Source organism: Palaemon carinicauda, chromosome 35 (genome assembly GCF_036898095.1).
Source record: "Palaemon carinicauda isolate YSFRI2023 chromosome 35, ASM3689809v2, whole genome shotgun sequence".
Taxonomy (NCBI): domain Eukaryota; kingdom Metazoa; phylum Arthropoda; class Malacostraca; order Decapoda; family Palaemonidae; genus Palaemon; species Palaemon carinicauda.
In genome coordinates this window covers 76,365,790-76,384,996 of record NC_090759.1, presented here as the reverse complement: position 1 = coordinate 76,384,996, position 19,207 = coordinate 76,365,790, and the positions used below count along the sequence as shown (strand labels likewise).

The window sequence follows — 19,207 nt, the reverse complement described above, 5'->3', positions numbered from 1 at the left end:
ATCACTCAGAAATAACTCCCTTGAATAATCTATGCAGAAGACATTCCTTACAGTTGTTAATAATGCAAATAGTACTTTTAAAAGCTTCACAACCTGAAGCGGGGTAACACAAGTCAACGAGAAAACTGAAAAGTCAAAGCCCCTGCGGCATACCCAAGCCAAGGTTATTGCCGTTCACCGCCAGACTGTCTCAATACTGTACAAAGATCTACCAAGTGTATTGTAAGGAAAGAATATGGGAAATTTTTATTTAGGGGCAAATGTCGATAAAAGCCATCAGTGGAGGTTCTTGTATACAATTAAAAAGCCAGTGAATAAAGCCTTCCACTTAATAATTGCTAAAAAGGACTAATTCACCTGTTTTTTATTTTCACACAACAGATTAAAATTTTAATAAATTAATTTCAGGATACTTTTGGAGGGACTACGAATCACCCACTGTGAGGTTACCTGTAAGTTGACCTACTTAGCATGCAACCGATAATAATATTCATAATAGTATGCTGATCATTATTAAAGATAAAGAAAACCCATCAACATAAAATATTTTGATGAAAACCTGTAAAATATTAATTATTTGGATATCAGGGATACTATAATTAATAAATTGGTTATCAATGATGACACTAAGTAATCATAGCCTTTATATTATTTTGTAGCAAAAATTCTATGTGACACGACTGTATATTTAAAATATACAGTATAATGATATGAACCAACGTTCAATCCAAAATCATTCCTTTTTCCTAAATTATTTTTGTTTGTTTTAATCTGATATCCACAATGAATGCTTCATACAAGATTTGTTTTTGCGAGATTACTATAGTCTGATATTTTTACTACAATATTACTGCACAAAACCTACCTATATTTTCAGTATCTTGACACTTCAGCCATGCCAACGAAAAGAATAACTCACAATCACACAAATACTCTAGTATACTTACATTCACAGCAGCAAACACAATGAGATGTAAGTTATTCAATATCATATTTCTGGGTCGACCTGTGACGCCCGGTGAAAAGAGTCCTTCCTTACACTTTTCTGATATAAATACTTCCAAATATACCAGAGAAATTAAAGTATGGAATGCAGAGGTTACTACCCTCGCGCGAACACCCTGTGGGCGTCGTTTATAAAGCAGGGGTGTGTGAAAACCACTATTCACAAGCTGTCAGCCATTTAGGTAATTCCTTCATCAAAGGGGAGGGCCGTAACACAGGCCCTATCTACTTTACCTGAACTATCTAAGTTATTCAATATCATATTTTGCAAATAATGGAAAAGCCTATATGGTACATTATGCATTTAAAAAAAACCTTGGAAGTCTTAATTTAATCCAAAGGAGTAATAAAAATGAAACATACAGTAGTAATAAACAGATTTTTTTTTAAAACCTTAAAAAAAATGGCACAAAACAGATGAATCTTAGAAAAGAGAAAAAATGGTAAATCTGAACCAATATCTATGCATGCTTAAGTGAATACAAATTAATATTGAATGTAGGTATAAAACTCCCCTAAGTCCAGATGATTAAATACAAAAGCACTAGCAAAATCATAAGACCAAATGCAACTGTATTTTTAGAAGTAACATGTAATATGATACATGACATATCGCTACCTCATTGCAAGAGGGTCATAACTCCAAATTCCTGATTTTTCAGGAGACGCATTTGAAAGTTGCTAAGTCCTATGAATTTGATCATGTTTCACAATCTTCTTAGTGCCATCTCTCGGCCACTAATTCACCTAGATTTACGACTCTTTTACCAAAAGATGCAGAATCAATTCGGCAATCTTGTACACCATATAACTCAAAACTAGCAAATTTAGAGTTACGACCCTCTTGCAATGAGGTAGCGATATGCACTGTATTTTTCAAATATAATTCTAAACAATCATCATGTTACACAAGATATAACTCAAGCATAGTAAATGAAAAATGATATAATTAAATAAAAGAATTCACCATGGAATCAGCTAGAGTAAAAAAATTTAAAACTGTAGGATACAGAAAATAAGACATGACCAAAAACATGGAAACTTTAAAGTTCCTCTAATAAACAAAACAAAAAAAAAACAAAAACAAAAACAACCACCCTTCAACAAAATCTACTTCTAATCTACAACATGATGATTTAACTCGAAGCACATTAAGCACCAGATTTTGAAGAAGTACAAAAATCACAATAGACAATGTGACCAAATCAATAATGTAATCATCCTATTAAGAAAGCAAGCATATCTCCAAATTCTTTTAACCTGTATCGTAATATTTAAGGGATTTTGACGAAGGAAAAATCTATTTCTGGGAAGAGACCTGTGACGGCCGGTGAAAGAAGTCCTTCTTTACACTTTTCTAATATAAATCTTCCAAATATACTAGAGAAAGATAAAAGCATGGAATGCAGAGGTTACTACCCTCGCGCGATCACCTTGTGGGTGTTGTGTATACAACAGGGGCGTGTGAAAACCACTATTCACAGGCTGTCTTCCATTTAGATAATCCCTTCATCAAAGGGGAGGGCCGTGACAGGCCCTAGAGACTAAATGAAGTCAAACCTGCATGATAGAGTATTTTAATATTTTAGTTTATTATACATAAAAATTAGGGTCTCTACAAATGACAAAAAAAAAAAAATCTCGAAAAATCCTCAGTGAAAATAAAAATGAATGCCCTGTAGTATTTGAGCTGCCTAGCTCATCCTAGCGTATTTAAGTACTTGTCATAATTAAATACAGTACTTGAATATGGAGGTCATATTAAACCCTCAAGGACTGCCAAGGAGGATCATATTGAAAGTAAAATCATATACACTGAAAAGGTAAATGCTACATGGCACCTTTGCCTTTTGGATTCACTAGCTTAACCCTTTTACCCCCAGGCTCTTTGGAAATTTCCAACCCTTAACCCCCAGGGGGTTATTTTTTTCCCCAGCACATTTTTCAGTATATTTTTTTTTAAATTGCTCTAACAGCCTTAATTTTTGTCATAGAGAGGTCAGCTTGGTGTCATTCTCTTGGAAAATGCCGGAATTTTCTCAAAAAATTATCAAAATTATGAAAAAAAAAATGTTTATAGTATTTTTTTGCAAGGACGTACCGGTACGTCCATGGGGGTAAAGGGATGGCTTTTGTGAAACGTACCAGTACGTCCTTTGGGGGTAAAAGGGTTAAGGAACAAGAAAATTCATTGAAACTCTAGATGGACCAATGTATAATTAACTAAGTAGTGTTGGCACATGGGTTCCCTTATTTATGGTAAAAAAGTCATGAATACATGGTTAAATAAATTCAGATGATTAATACAAAAAAAATTGAAAATACTTAACAGCTTACAATAAAGTAATGACTGTATATTTCTAAATACTTCCTTGGGGAATTTTTCAAAATTATAAATACTGTAATATTTTTTTTAAACACTAAAAAGGCTTCTTAATCTTACACTGGAGAAAATAACTTGCCAACAGTTTTTTATCAGTCTTCTAATTCAATTTTCTCTCCTAAATGGCAACTTTAAAATAGCAGATTTGAATTAACATGATGACAATGGTGTGACACAAAGCTGGAGCTGGCACACTTAACTTCAGAGACAACAACACCACATTATACAAATATTTTCTAATAAGGGGATACATATTGTTTATCATTAACACCATTAAATAGTTATAATAGACCACTAAGATTAATGCGTACTATACTGCTGAAGATCAAAAGCTAAGTCAATTGGGAGTCAGTCTTACAGGAATTTGAGTAACTCCTTATTTCTCATCTCCAATGAACCTTATGTAATGACTTCCTTCCAACTGTTATCCCTACATTAAAGGCTGGTTGCCTGATGCACCCTCTCCAAAACCTTCTATCAAAGGTATCCTCTTCCCTTCATATTATTCTTCACCTTAGTCTTGCCATGTGAAGGATGATATGGTGAAAAGAGGTTTGATGGAAGATCCCTTTGATAGAAAGCATTGGAGAGGACGCATAAGGCAGCCGACCCCTTAGTGCAAGGGATAATGGTGAGAAAGAAGTCATAACATATGACTCCCGATATTAAAACATTACAATACTTTCCATATTAGATCCCCTTATCAAACATTGTAAGTACCATTTAAGTTATTTCTATTATGCATATTTGAATGTATTAATAACATCCAGATTACAAAATATTCATTGGTTATACATGACATCAAGATCTATGCTGACTTTGAGTATTCTAAATGTTGGATCAAATACTAGATCCATTTGACAACAGTTTCCATGTAACTAGCAAGCCTGCTTCTTTAAAATCTTTGGACAGCTTAATTTCTGGTGCTACTACTACTACTATTACCATCACCATTACCACTACTTTTAATCCTTTTACCCCCACCATAAGGTTAAATTTCGAGCACATTTTGCTATATTTTTTTTTTAAATTGCTATAACAGGCTTAATTTTTGTCCTAGAGAGGTCAGGTTGGTCTCATTCTTTTGGAAAATGCCTGAAGTTTCTCAAAAAATTATCAAAAAATATGTAAAAATATGTAATTAACAGTGTTTTGCAAGAACGTACCGGTACGTCCTTTGGGGGTGAAAGGGTTAATAAAACTACAACTAATGCAACTATAGCTACATCCCTTGACATATATCACTTGAGCTCTAAACTTTTATAGGACATCTTTCCCTTACAGATAGAAATTGCTATGCTTTTGTAGTAAAAACAAAATAAAATTCATGAAAGCCGTCACTGTAATAACAGGAAGTTTTCAAATGGTTTAACACAAAGGGAGTATAATTGGTTCCTAATTTTGTGCGTGAGGTATCTTTGTTTAAACCAGAAGTTTTCCACAGCAAAAAATTTTTCTTATAAATCCAAAATCTTACCATAAAAGATTAATAAACTATTGGCTGTACCAAAATAGATCCATTGCTATAGAAGATATATAAACTAAACAACCTAGATCCATAATGACTGCCCGTTCTACTAATTGTACGTTGTGTACCTTGTCATTACTCTTCGAAACAGTAAAGCAAAATACTGCCCAGTTCAAAAACTTCAGAATGCTCGTGAAGCTTTATGTTTGTGCTGCTTTGAGATAAATTCATTATTTTTTTATAAATTTATTTAATTTATATACAAATCCTGCAATTATCAACTGCAAGATAAACTATGTTTACACTTCTTAACTATTCTGGGTAGCGTAAACAAGTTCCCAAACAAATAAACATGTGATGTTAAATACGTTAATATGGAATTCAAAATAATTGTACACTGAAATCATGGTTATGTATTGGAAAAATAATGCCATTCAACAAATTAAAACTGACATCTTATTCAAATCTAATATCTAAAATTAATATTGCTAGCACATTCAATTAATGCATAAGTCTTAATGCTATTTTTCTACAGTCAAAAGTAATAAAAAATAAGTTACTTCAGCTTGTATTAGTTTCTCCTATCTACCACTAAATTTAAGATTTGAGATATAATTGATGAGAATTTCCATAAAATACTTGCATATATATCTGGCGTGTTTATAATATTGTGATTTACCTAGCAAACGATATGTTAAATCCAACTCGGTCAATTTAAGGGCACTAAACTTTTCTCGACTCGCTTTCTAGTGACATTCTAACGTTTCCACACCACAAGCAAAAAAACACTGGATATACTCTGTTCCTCGTTCATCTCGCTTCTGGCAGTGAATATTGTGACGAAATTATAAAACTCTTGAGGAAAAATACTACCTTAATAGAGGTACAGGTCAGTCTTAAATGCAAGCTTCAGTGAAATTACCATCAAAGCAGCAACAAGTGCTCTACCTTCTTAAAATTGTTCAATAGTTCCCTTGGATTTAGAGTAAATCCATAGAGGCTGCTCCTTGTTAATCTCCAAACACATAAGTGTTTTGGCTACTAAAGCCCTGTCCGCAAGATGGAGCATGCCCGACAGGCAAACAATGATACCAGACCACAATCATTAGTAAGAAAGAGGGTTGGAAAACCACAGACAAGGTTCTGGCATCATACAGTGTTGCCAGATCCCTGCCTTTAGTTTTCCCGCTTCTGACGTCATCAAACCTCATTTTCACTGACTATTGTGGCCTGGTATCACTGTTTGCCCGTCAGGCATGCTCGATCGTGTGGACAGGGCTTAACACAATTCACCAATCAACATCACAGATTTCAAACGACAGGTTTCTAGAACTTGAGTTGCATGATGCCCCTAATTTCTTGTAAATTCCATACAACACAGCACTTTTCTTGACAGTTCTCAGCAAAACCAACATTCAAAGATTCATCAAATTGAGATACTTTACATGTGGCTATTCTAAGCATCAATGATAAAGAACAAACACAGTGAGTCAGTACAACATGCACCTTCCTTGTAGTGAAGTACAGCGTAAGAAAATACAGAATGAGAACATTACCTCTTTTCCTTAACAAGAATAAAAACACATTTTATTAATGCCTAGTTATTGCTTTTACCTCCTAAAAGGATAAATTTGAGCCTGATCGATATTGTCTTAAAAGTCATTTAGTACTATTGATAAGAAGACATTCTTAAATAGGGAACCAAAGCAAGAACATAAGGTCTTTCCATTTCAAGCCTGTATAATACACAGACTACCTTTTCTTAAAAAGGCATCATGCCAATCAATTCTAAAGTCTGACTATAGTAACTGATGTTTTAGGCTTGCAACCCTGAAATCAGTGCCAAGAATCTGAGTTTAGTGATCATTCGCTCTTTTGCGACGCTTGCTCAACAATGTGTTGTTAGCGTTGTCGAGGGTTTTTATCTGCAGTGTATCGTAATCCACGCGCATTGTAGCCAGAGAACGGGTCATTTCATCCTGAACCTCTTGCCACAGGTCACCTTCTTCGCGTAAGATTCTTGAGGTGTGGAGAGGAGTCTGTGGCACCTCAGTATATTGCTTGAAAATAGAATGGAAAGGACATATTTGTACACCTCTCAAAATAAAATGTCATCTTAAAAACTAGTGTTTGTTAAATATTTGACAAAGGTACTGTAGGAGCATTCGAGAGATTCATACTGATGGGACAAAATCAGAGGATCCAAATGAACAATTCTGTAGCAAGAACATGAAGCCTGTGTTTGACTACCAATTTCCATGCATATCTTCAATGATTAAAAATTAGATAAAAATGCTAATTCATAATAAAATTTAATCTTATATTTACATAAAAGACTAGAACCAATAAAAGTATATTCTATATCCGGCAGAAACTTTTGAAATTTGAAATCCAGAAGATTCCGACATCAGACAAACTGGTCACTTGACGAACATTTTCAACGGATATCAATATCACTTGTCTTGAATCAAACCTTTTCAAACAAATCAATTACCTACATTTAACTCTTTTTGCTTCCCGAGGCATATAGAACACTTTAGAGCATGATAAATTACATAAAGTAAAAGAATACGAGTCAATCTGTAACCTTATTGGACTGCAGGGCAAACCCAACCGTGCAAGCTAACAACTTCCCTTAATTTCTAAGAAAGAATCTTTGATGAGTAAAGAAACCAATAGAGTAGGATGGACAGAAAGCACCAAATTAGTAATGCCTCTCTTTCCCTTCTCTTTTGTATCACATAAAACCTTTGACTATATTTTTACGTTGTAGTTTTCTATGATCTTAAATCCAGAAATTCACTAAAAGTGCAACAAAGACTGTATGAATGCTCATTAGCTTAATGAAGACCAGGAGTTCAGGTAGATGGAAATAAAGTGAAATTGATTTAGGTGTTTGCAGTGAAGGCACAATATTCTAGTTGAGTGTGACCCAAGACACCTAATTAAAAATAATTAGCAGTAAACAATGCAGCCTGTGGCATGAAAGATGCCAAAAATTATTCAAGGAACCCTTGTAACCATCTAAATTATAATGCACAAGAAAGGATTAAAGTAGATTAACCATAAATATAAAAATATCCAAGAGAAATTAGTATATATATAAAAATATCCAAGAGAAATTATCACTTTTTAAAACCTTATCAACAGGTAGTTACTATGTAGGCATATACTTAGTAATTTGGAAAATGTATCCAATTATTAAATGGAATTTGTGTAGGATCTTAAGTATTATTTGGGTCATATGGTCTTGTGCGTTGACTATAGTCCATTTCTTTTACCGATGCATATTTGCACCGACTCGCAGCGGTGCCCTTTTAGCTCGAAAAAGTTTCCGGATCGCTGATTGGTTGGACAAGATAATTCTAACCAATCAGCGATCAGGACACTTTTCCGAGCTAAAAGGGCACCGCCGCGAGTCGGTGCAAATATGCATTGCTAAAAGAAATGGACTATAGGTAGGACATTCTGCACTGAGGCATAACTGGAGGAAAGCTCTGCATTTAACTTAGGTAGTAAAAGTTAAAGGAAGTCAGAAAGCAAGATGGAAGAAAGGAAGTGAAAATGTGGATAAAAGTAATCTAATAGTCTTATTCCGGCTGTCACTAGATTGCGGAATGATCTTCCTGATCTGGTGGTTGAATTAATAGAACACCTAAAGTTCACACTTGTTGCAAATGCTTCCCTGCTAAACAGGCTAACATATGTCTTATTTTCTAATTCATACTGTATATGATTAACTTATTTTAATGTTATAAAGCTTACTATGTTTCATATGTTTTCATTATTTCTTATATAAAGTTTAATTGATATTTCTCAATTTCCTTTCCCTTTTGGAGCCCCTGGTCTTGTAACATCCTGCTTTTCTAAATAGTTGTGATTTGGCTAGTAATAACCATGAAAATAATAAATTATAATAATTTCACTGATTCATACAACCTCTACTGTATGTTTTTGTCAGGGTCAGACCCACAACTATTCCAGTCACTATGATTGATAAAAAGTTTACCCATACAACCAAGTTAGCATTCTGCTTCTCATAGGGCCGGTCCAAAGGAATTGTTTTGATAATTGCATCAGACCTTATTTTTTGATATTTGCTATCAATATTGTAGCGCTAAATGATATCTTTCAAGGAACAGCAATATTAGAACATTTAACAAATGTTTTTGTACACGGATCTTCTTACATCAAGAATAGCAAAAAGTTGACGAACCTGATATCGTTTACACTTGCGGTTAGCCAAATGAATTTCTGTAAAATTAGGGTTTGAAAAAAAAAAATCCAGTTTTCATTTTTGCAAGGGACAACTCGGTTCGCAATTATAAAAAGTGGACAAAAAATCTGCATTGCCTCTTGATCTCAATTTCTTCCTATATCTAAGACCTTTTCTAATGTGCAGATTCAATTTATTCTTCATACGAAAGGCGGACTTCAGATCATGAACATACTTATTAGTCCCAACATGTTAAAATCAAGTGAATACCCATCCACGACACGTACAAAATTATGGTAATTTTTTACTGCTACAGAAGTGATTTATTACAAAATATTCTGATATAAAAAATTCTACAGTCCCAGTACTTTTCTAATTACTTTCTAAAAATGAGTGATCTATCTACACTTCCTGAACAAAATAAAAGAAAATAAAACTACTGGAATAAAATTTGCATATCCACTTACCACAATCCATTTATTTTTCATCACATCAAAAATCGTCAGCCTTTCCTCAGGGTCAGTACGAAGCATTCCCTTAATTAGTTCCTTGGCATCTTGGCTTACATTTGCCCATTCCGGATTGGGAAAGGTATACTGACCCGTTCGAATGCGTTTCTTCATCCCTGGAGATATTGCATGCCCGTGGTTGCTGTAGAACGGCGGGAAACCACATAATCTGCGCACGGGAAACAATAATTAGAAACATTAACCCTTTTACCCCCGGGCTCTTTGGAAATTTCCAACCCTTAATCCCCAGGGGGTTATTTTCTTCCCAGCACATTTTGCAGAATATTCTTTTAAAATTGCTCTAACAGCCTTAATTTTTGTCATAGAGAGGTCAGGTTGGTGTCATTCTCTTGGAAAATGACTGAATTTTTTCAAAAAATTATCAAAAATATGAAAAAAAAATTTCTTATAGCATTTTTTTGCAAGGACGTACCGGTACGTCCATGGGGGTAAAGGGGTGGCTTTTGTGAAACGTACCAGTACGGCCTTTGGGGGTAAAAGGGTTAACACAAGTGATGACTTTAGAAAGGTGTCTTCTGCTTATTCACTTGAAAGGAGTTTCCTTACAGTGTGTCTAAAATAGCACCACCATTTTCTTTTATAACTCATGTTCCAATGTTTTTTGTTAGTTTTCTTGGTTATATATTTAATTCTGTTTCTCTTACTTGAAGTGTATATTGAAGTACAATTAATTTAGTATTTGATATTTACAAGTCATCATATTTATGAGTGTGAATTTTATAACTATTTTTGCTTAATGTAAGTCTCATTATATTTACTTAAGAGTTTAGTTGTTCTAATAAAATCAGAGTTTTTAAGAAAAACATGGTGTTTCCTTCTAGCCCAAGGCTCTCCTTTTTCCATACCTTCCTGTACGATGTGGGCTTAAATAATCCCCCACAACAAGAAACTATATGAGACATTGCTAAGATATACTATAGTCAATTCATTTTAATGAGGCAGATTTGCACCGACTTGCAGGGGTGCCCTTTTAGCTTGGAAAAGTTTCCTGATCGTTGATTAGTTGGACAAGATAATTCTAACCAATCAGAGAGCAGGAAACTTTTCCGAGCTAAAAGGGCACCAAGGCGAGTCTGTGCAAATGCGCCTCATTACAAAAAATTGAGTATATATAGTACTGTATACTTTATAAGGAAGTACAAGTGTATGTACAAATATGATGACCTAACATTACTAACAGGCTTAAAATACTTCTAAGATATTATGCAAGTGAATGAAAAACTTACAATATGTACATGATAACTCCTAGTGACCAAATATCACAGCTTTTGTCATACTTTTCAGGACCTAGCACCTCAGGAGCTGTAAAGAAGAAAAATGTTTATTGGTAATAGACAATACAAAAAAACAATTAAAAAAATCCTAACTAAGCTACCATTGAAGCCATCTAAGAAACGTCAAATGATCTTGGGACAATATTCAGTACTGTAAATGTGAGTTACAAAGACTAAACAAATTATCATTTGAACTAAGACGAGGATTCGGGTAACAAACTTCTACCAAGGACCTTCTATCCAAAGTTATATTCCTTCCCCTCCTAAAACTTAAACTTATTACACGTCACAAGGTCCAACTTTGGCATAGATTGTTATAAAAGCAACTTTTTGTATATATTTGTTATTAAATCTGACAAACAGATACATGAATAAAGAAACAATTGGAGAAAAGACAGAAAAATAAAAACATACCAAAAAATAAATTTCAAAACCAAAAATGTTATTTTCATTAGTAAAATAAATTTTTGAATATACTTACCCGATGATCATATAGCTGTCAGCTCTGCTGCCCGACAGAAAAACCTACGGGCGGAATACGCCAGCGATCGCTATACAGGTGGGGGTGTACATCAACAGCGCCATCTGTCAAGTAGGTACTCAAGTACTCGATGTCAACATAGAACCAATTTTCTCCTCTGTCCACTGGGTCTCTATTGGGGAGGAAGGGTGGGTCCTTTAATTTATGATCATCGGGTAAGTATATTCAAAAATTTATTTTACTAATGAAAATAACATTTTTCAATATTAAACTTACCCGATGATCATATAGCTGATTCACACCCAGGGGGGTGGGTAGAGACCAGCATTACATGTTGACATTATGAGCTAAGTATTCCGTATTTCATTTTAGCAGTTATTCAAAATAACAAACATAAAATAAATAAGTACCTGGTAAGGAAGTCGACTTGAACAATTACTCTGCCTTTTTAAGTACGTCTTCCTTACTGAGCCTCGCGATCCTCATAGGATGCTAGGCGACTCCTAGGAGCTGAAGTATGAAGGGTTGCAACCCATACTAAAGGTCCTCATCAAAACCTCTAATCTAGGCGCTTCTCAAGAAATGACTTTGACCACCCGCCAAATCAAGTAGGATGCGAAAGGCTTCCTAGCCTTCCGGACAACCCAAAAATATTAATAAAACATTTCAAGAGAAAGATTAAAAAGGTTATGGAATTAGGGAATTGTAGTGGTAGAGCCCTCACCACTACTGCACTTGTTGCTACGAATGGTCCCAGAGTGTAGCTGTTCTCGTAAAGAGACTGGACATTCTTAAGATAAAAGACGCGAACACTGATTTGCTTTTCCAATAGGTTGCGTCGAATATACTTTGCAGAGATCTATTTTGTTTAAAGGCCACGGAAGTTGCGACAGCTCTAACTTCGTGTGTCCTTACCTTCAGCCAAGCTTGGTCTTCCTCATTCAGATGGGAATGAGCTTCTCGTATTAACAGTCTGATAAAATAGGATAAAGAATTCTCTGACAAAGGCAAAGATGGATTCTTAACTGAACACCATAAAGCTTCAGATGGGCCTCGTAAAGGTTTTTAAAATAGAACTTAAGAGCTCTTACAGGACATAATACTCTTTCTAGTTCATTTCCAACCATACGATAAGTTTGGAATATCGAACGATATTGGTCAAGGTCGAGAAGGCAGCTCGTGTTTGGCTAGAAAACCAAGTTGTAGAACATGTAGCCGTTTCGGATGAGAATCCGATGTTCTTGCTGAAGGCATGAATCTCACTGACTCTTTTAGCTGTGGTTAAGCATATCAGGAAAAGAGTCTTAAAGGTGAGATCTTTCAGGGAGGCTGATTGAAGCGGTTCAAACCTGTCTGACATAAGGAATCTTAGAACCACGTCTAAATTCCAACCAGGTGTAACCAAACGACGCTCCTTCGTGGTCTCAAAAGACTTAAGGAGGTCTTGTAGATCTTTATTGTTGGAAAGATCTAAGCCTCTGTGACGGAAGACTGATGCCAACATGCTTCTGTAACCCTTGATAGTGGGAGCTGTAAGAGATCGTTCTTTCCTCAGATATAAGAGAAAGTCAGCTATTGAGTTACAGAGGTACTGGTCGAGGATACGGATACTGACTTGCACCAGTTTCGGAAGATTTCCCACTTCGATTGGTAGACTCTAAGGGTGGATGTTCTCCTTGCTCTAGCAAACGTTCTGGTTGCCTCCTTCGAAAAACCTCTAGCTCTCGAGAGTCTTTCGATAGTCTGAAGGCAGTCAGACGAAGAGCGTGGAGGCCTTGGAGTACCTTCTTTACGCGTGGCTGACGTAGCAGGTCCACCCTTAGGGGAAGTGTTCTGGGAACGTCTACTAGCCATCGAAGTACCTCGGTGAGTTATTCTCTCGCGGGCCAGAGGGAAGCAACTAGCGTCAACTTTGTCCCTTCGTGAGAGGCGAACTTCTGCAGTACCTTGTTGACAATCTAGAACGGAGGGAATGCATATAGATCTAGATGTGACCAATCTAGTAGAAAGGTATCTATATGAACTACTGCTGGGTCCGGGATAGGTGAGCAAACTATTGGGAGCCTCTTGGTCATCGAGGTTGCGAAGAGATCTATGGTTGGCTGGCCCCAGGTGGCCCAAAGTCTCTTGCATACATCCTTGTGGAGGGTCCAATCTGTTGGAATTATTTGTCCCTTCCTACTGAGACAATCTGCTATGACATTCAAGTTGCCTTGGATGAACCTCGTTACTAGTGAAAAGTCTAGACCTGTTGACCAGGTGAGGTCGTCTCTTGCGATCTCGTACCATGTCAGAGAGTAGGTCCCTCCTTGCTTGGAGATGTACGTCAAAGCAGGGTGTTGTCCGTGTTCACCTCCACCACTTTGCCTTGAAGGAGAGACCTGAAGCTTTTCCAGGTCAGACGTACTGCCAGTAGCTTCTTGCAGTTGAAATGCATTGTCCTTTGACTCGAGTTCCATAATCCCGAGCATTCCCTACCGCCTAATGTCGCACCCCAGCCTACGTCCGATGCGTCCGAGAAGAGAACGTGGTTGGGAGTCTGAACAGTCAGGGGAAGACCCTTTCAAAGGTTGATAAAGTCCTTCACCAAGTCAGACCAGACTTTATCTTTCCGGAAACCGGGATCGAGACCGCTTCTAGCGTCTTGTCCTTTTCCAGTGAAAAGCTAGATGATACAGAAGAGGACGGAGGTGTAGTCTTCCAAGTGACACAAATTGAACCACGGATGACAGTGTCCTAACCAGACTCATCCACAGCCTGACAGGGCAACGTTCCTTCTTCAGCATCTTCTGGATGGATAGCAGGGCTGGGGGTTGATCGTCTTGTTCAGCAATGTCCTCATCAGAGGGTTCCTCATCCGAAACTGATGAGGAAACGGCAACGGAGTGGGCAACGTCTGACTCGCTGAATCCGGTCGCACTGGTGGATGCGTGACGGAGCCGGACACAAAATCATGGTACTGCTGCACAGTCTGTGAACTGTCAACCATGGGGACGCGAGGAAGTACAGCGTCAACCCGAAACTGTCTAGACTGTCTGGGTTGTGCAGTCAACCCCCTACCGGGTTGCTGAGGTTGCCGCACTGAGTCACAACAAGTCACCTCTGCTGGTTGTTGAACGTCTTCCTAGTGACACACTGAACGTCCACAACCACCTCCGAGAGTCGCTTAACGTCAACGTGCGACTGGCAACCCACACTGGGTCGCATCGGTGGAGGAACCACCTCAACTGGCGGACGCGAGTAGGATACCTCAGCGTCAACAGGGCGCACAACCAACCGGTAGGAAGGTTGTTGGCCAGAAGGTACTTCTCCGTAAAAAATCCTCTATCAAGGACACAAGGTTGGACTGCATGTCTTGCAGCAAAGCCCATAGGGTCTACGGGAGCAGGTGTGGCAACAGACGGGGTTAGCGACTGAAGCGGAACCATTTACCATCCCTGGAAGCCTTGTTATGCTTTAATTAAAGTCCATAGGAGGCTAAGCAGCTTAAGGCTCCTCTCCAAATGACAGAGTCCTCAAAGGAATCTCAGTAGGAGGGAGAACAGCACTTTCTCATCTACAGGAACCATGTCCGAGAAAAGCTAGGTTATCTCAGTGAGGGTCTCACTGGTGCATAAGCAGCAGACCAGAAGGCAACGTTATGTAACTGCTTGACAGTCTGTGAACTGTCAAAAACTGAACTGTCAACCACAACAGGTGTGTGAGGACATACAGCACTGGTGCATTAGCAGCAGACCAGAAGGCAACGTTATGTAACTGCCTGACAGTCTGAGAACTGTCAAAAAACTGAACTGTCAACCACAACAGGTGCGTGAGGACATACAGCACTGGTGCATTAGTAGCAGACCAGAAGGCAACGTCATGTAACTGCTTGACAGTCTGTGAGCTGGCAACAACCAAAGCTGTGTGGGGAAGCCTCAACTCCTGACTGACTAGTCTGCTGCGGGCGAGTGGCGGTAACCACAGTGGGTTGCGGAGGCTGACACACCGTGTCAAAACACGGCAGCTTGTGGTAGCTCACGCACGGCAACGGAGTGCTCCGTGTGTCTGTGGGAGTCAGCATGCGTCTGGCAGGGTCGACTGCGCATGGGTGGAGGAGCTCTCACAACAAGAGTGTGGGAGCAGGCAGCCGCAGCGTCTGCTGGGCGCACAACCGTGGCAGGTTGTAGGCAAACGGGTGCATCGTCAACCTTCTCCGCAGTCGGAGTGTGGGAGCAGGCAACAACCAAAGCGGAGTGGTGGTGCGTGGTGGGGACTGCCGTGGGTTGCGGAAACTAACGCATCGCGTCAAAACACGGCAGCTTGACTCCACCTTCCCACTGCTGATGCGGTAGCTCACGCATGTCAACGGAGGGTGCCGCACGTCGGCTAACGTCAACATGCGTCTGGCAGGGTCGACTGCGCATCGGTGGTGGAGCTCTCCGCAGCCGGAGTGTGGGAGCAGGCAGCCTCAGCGTGAGCTGGGCGCACAACCGTGGCAGGTTGTAGGCTAACGGGTGCAGCGGCAACCTTCTCCGCACGAAACTCCTGCATAACCGCAGCTAACTGAGTCTGCATAGACTGCAGTAAAGACCACTTAGGGTCTACAAAAGCGGCAACAGACGGAGCTACTGTCCGTTGTGACTGAGGGTCTAAAACAGCTGGTGCGGCAACAGACGGAGTTACTGCCTGTTGCGGTACCACCTTGCCTCTCTTGGGAGGTGTGCAGTCGTCGGATGACTGCAGCGAGTCCGAACTGACCCAGTGGCTACACCTGGGCCGTTGGACTTGCGCGGAAGGGACCGACTTGCACTTAAAAAGCTGCGAGATATGGTCCATGGTTTCTTACGAGAAACCTCTTCCGCAGACGAGGAATAAATGGGCTCTCTCGTCTTTGTGTGGGTGGGGCGATCTTGGGTAGATACGCCCGAAACCACGGAGGGAAAAACGTCTGTTCGTTGATCAAGGCCTGTGGAACCCATAAGTCGTTCGACATTACTTCTCCCCTGGGCTTGGGAGCTTGTAAGAGGTCCCGGACTAGGTGAACGACTGGCACGAACAGACGAACCCTCGGACGCAACACTGTAACACTTTGCGCATATCACTTTATCACTTTGATTTTCTGTTTTGCACTTATTTCACTGAAATCGAAACTTTAACTGATTTCTACCTGAAACACGCAATCCTATCCTTCATTAAAAGGTAGTAATTGCGAAAACAGTCGTACAATGCAACAGAAAACATAAATAAAGATAAAGAATTCAGTGGCTGGGAAAGAGACTAAACACTAGATCAAATAAACTACGTTTACAATCTCTCACCGCACATAGCCTGGGAACAAGAATAAAACCCTAGAAACGTTTTACCTTCTTTCCCTACAGCGACTAGGGAGGAGAGTAAAAAACGAGAACGTTACCAGCTTGAACGAAACGTTTATTCTCCTCTCTCTCCCTCCGTCTCTATCTCTCTCTCTCTTTCTCTCTTGATTTCGCACCTGAGAGAAGAGCCCAATTATATATCGTTAAAACATGTTATTTGCTAAAGGAAAAAACTGAAAGGTTTTCCAAATAAAAAGTTCCTTTAATTTAGAATTTAAACCATTTAAGCTAAGAAAGAATGAACGAAACGCCAGAATCGGTTTACTCTTACTGCAAAGTGAAACCGTGATACACTCTCTCTCTATCGTAACGATAGAGCGCATGTTGAACGTCCTGAACGTCAACAACTGCGTAGACTAAAAACTAAACGTTAGTTCATCTTTGAAAAACGGTACGAGACTATCAAAGAAATTCTTTCATAAAACATTAAAATTTAAAAAGTATAAAATTCTTTAAAGGTTAAATACGATATAACGGGCTCAATGTTAATTAACTTCGGTTCCAAGTTAGGACCGCCTACAATCAGGAAAGGTCGCATATAAACAAACATAAAAATTTATTGTTATATGTTTATAATAAATGGAAAGTTAATCGAAGAGGCCTATAAAGGCGGAGAAATATAAAATATATAGATCTATAACGTGTTAAGCAAAATTACCAAAAACCTAAACACACTTCCGTCTAAGGGAAGGGTCGGCCATTTAAAAGTGAAAGAGAGTCCATACTCTCTTCGTCACCATAATTAAATCTATCCAAAACGAGTTCAAGTTTTGAAATGAAGATAAAACCCCTGCATAGCGAAAGCTCAAAACTGGAATAGTGTACTTCACCAAATCGTTGTGAAAACAAATCCAGTTAGTAACAGCGTATTTAGTAGGTCTTGCCAGTGGCACGACAGAGAGAAAAATTGGTTCTATGTTGACATCGAGTACTAGAGTACCTACTTGACAGATGGCGCTGTTGATGTACACCCCCACCTGTATAGCGATCGCTGGCGTATTCCGCCCGTAGGTTTTTCTGTCGGGCAGCAGAGCTGACAGCTATATGATCATCGGGTAAGTTTAATATTGAAAATATAATCTTGTTTGGAGGTAATAATCTGGTACTGTAATGACACCAAACAATAATGAAAAATAGTCTAAAGAGCTACAGCTTTTGAAGGTTTATAAGTTGCTTATTTAGCAGAGGAAAGGGACTGAACATACAGTAGAGAAATGCCCCTCTTTACTTCGATTAGACATATGTCTGTTCCGACTTTAAGTCGGTCATTCGTAAATATTAAATATAAAAATTAATTCTGACTTATGGCGTTTTACGTGTCTTTATGTCGGTCTAATTGTCAAACCATTATGATAAAAAGTGGCTCAAAGAAAAGTAAATTCAATTTATAAATTAGTAATGTAAATACATACAGTACATTCATAATGAAAATATTAGTAGTATGCATAGCATGAACAGAAAATACCTAATCACCTCGTAAGTATGCAATTTTCAGTTTACAGTATTTCTATCTTTATTCATTTGTTCATTATGCTATAAATTGTCTACATAAGTAGGTTGACACATGAGGTCATTGCTCACCATAAAAAAATTTGCCAAAGCCAAAATTCATGAGCCTGAAGAGATTTTGTCAAGACTGGAATCATCACAGTTAACTAAAAGTGCAACGAACTTACAACATTTACCACATTTTAAATGCAATAAACAAACTCAATTGCAATGGGGATTACAGCTGACTGGCAATTAAGAATTTATAATTATCTATATAAAGGAAAAGAGGTAACGTTTGATATCATATACAGTAAACCAAACTGTATTGTATTATTATTATTACTATCCAAGCTACAACCCTAGCAGGAAAAACAGGATACTATAAGCCCAGGGCTCCAACAGGGAAAAATAGCCCAAAGAGGAAAGGAAATAAGGAAATTAATAAACTACATGAGAAGTAATGAATGACAAGTATAAAATATCTTAAGATCGGTAACAGCATTAAAATAGGCCTGTCATACATATAAACTATGAAGAGGTTATGTGAGCCTATTCAACATAAAAGCATTTGTAGCAAGTTTGAACTTCTGAAGTTCCACTGATTTAACTGCCTGATTAGGATGATCATTCCACAATCGGTCACATCTGGAATAAAAGTTCTAAACTACTGTATAATGCCGAGCCTTATGACGGAAAAGTCATGACTGTTAAAATTAACTGCATACCTAGTACTACAACAGGAAGGAACAGCATATTGAAGAAATAACTAAAAAAGAGAGATGTATAGTGCCTAAAAAGACAAATGTTACGTAAGTTTAATGCAAAGCTCGGTTCACCAAAATTTGATTGTTTCAAAACTATTATCGGTGCTGTTTTGGTATGCAATCTCATTTAGGGTGGGATCTCAGAAATATGTTATTTTCATTAGTAAAATAAATTTTTGAATATACTTACCCGATAATCATGTAGCTGTCAACTCTGTTGCCGACAGAAATCTACGGT

The 19,207-nt window shown here is 38.1% G+C and overlaps 1 protein-coding gene across 2 annotated transcripts in view; it reads right to left on the bottom strand.

The window, feature by feature from the left end:
• Positions 1–19,207, bottom strand: part of LOC137627893 (MAP kinase-activated protein kinase 2-like) — a 93,146-nt gene that overhangs the window by 45,004 nt on the left and 28,935 nt on the right. The window contains exons 5-7 of one of the 2 annotated variants that reach the window (XM_068359336.1): positions 10,829–10,904; positions 9,540–9,750; positions 1,386–6,916 (exon numbers count right to left, since the gene is read on the bottom strand). In XM_068359336.1, the coding sequence (XP_068215437.1) occupies positions 6,713–6,916; positions 9,540–9,750; positions 10,829–10,904 (491 nt within the window). In that variant the 3' untranslated portion in view covers positions 1,386–6,712. Of the gene's footprint in view, positions 1–1,385; positions 6,917–9,539; positions 9,751–10,828; positions 10,905–19,207 lie in introns of those variants that run through there. The other variant, XM_068359335.1, reaches the window with a different exon arrangement.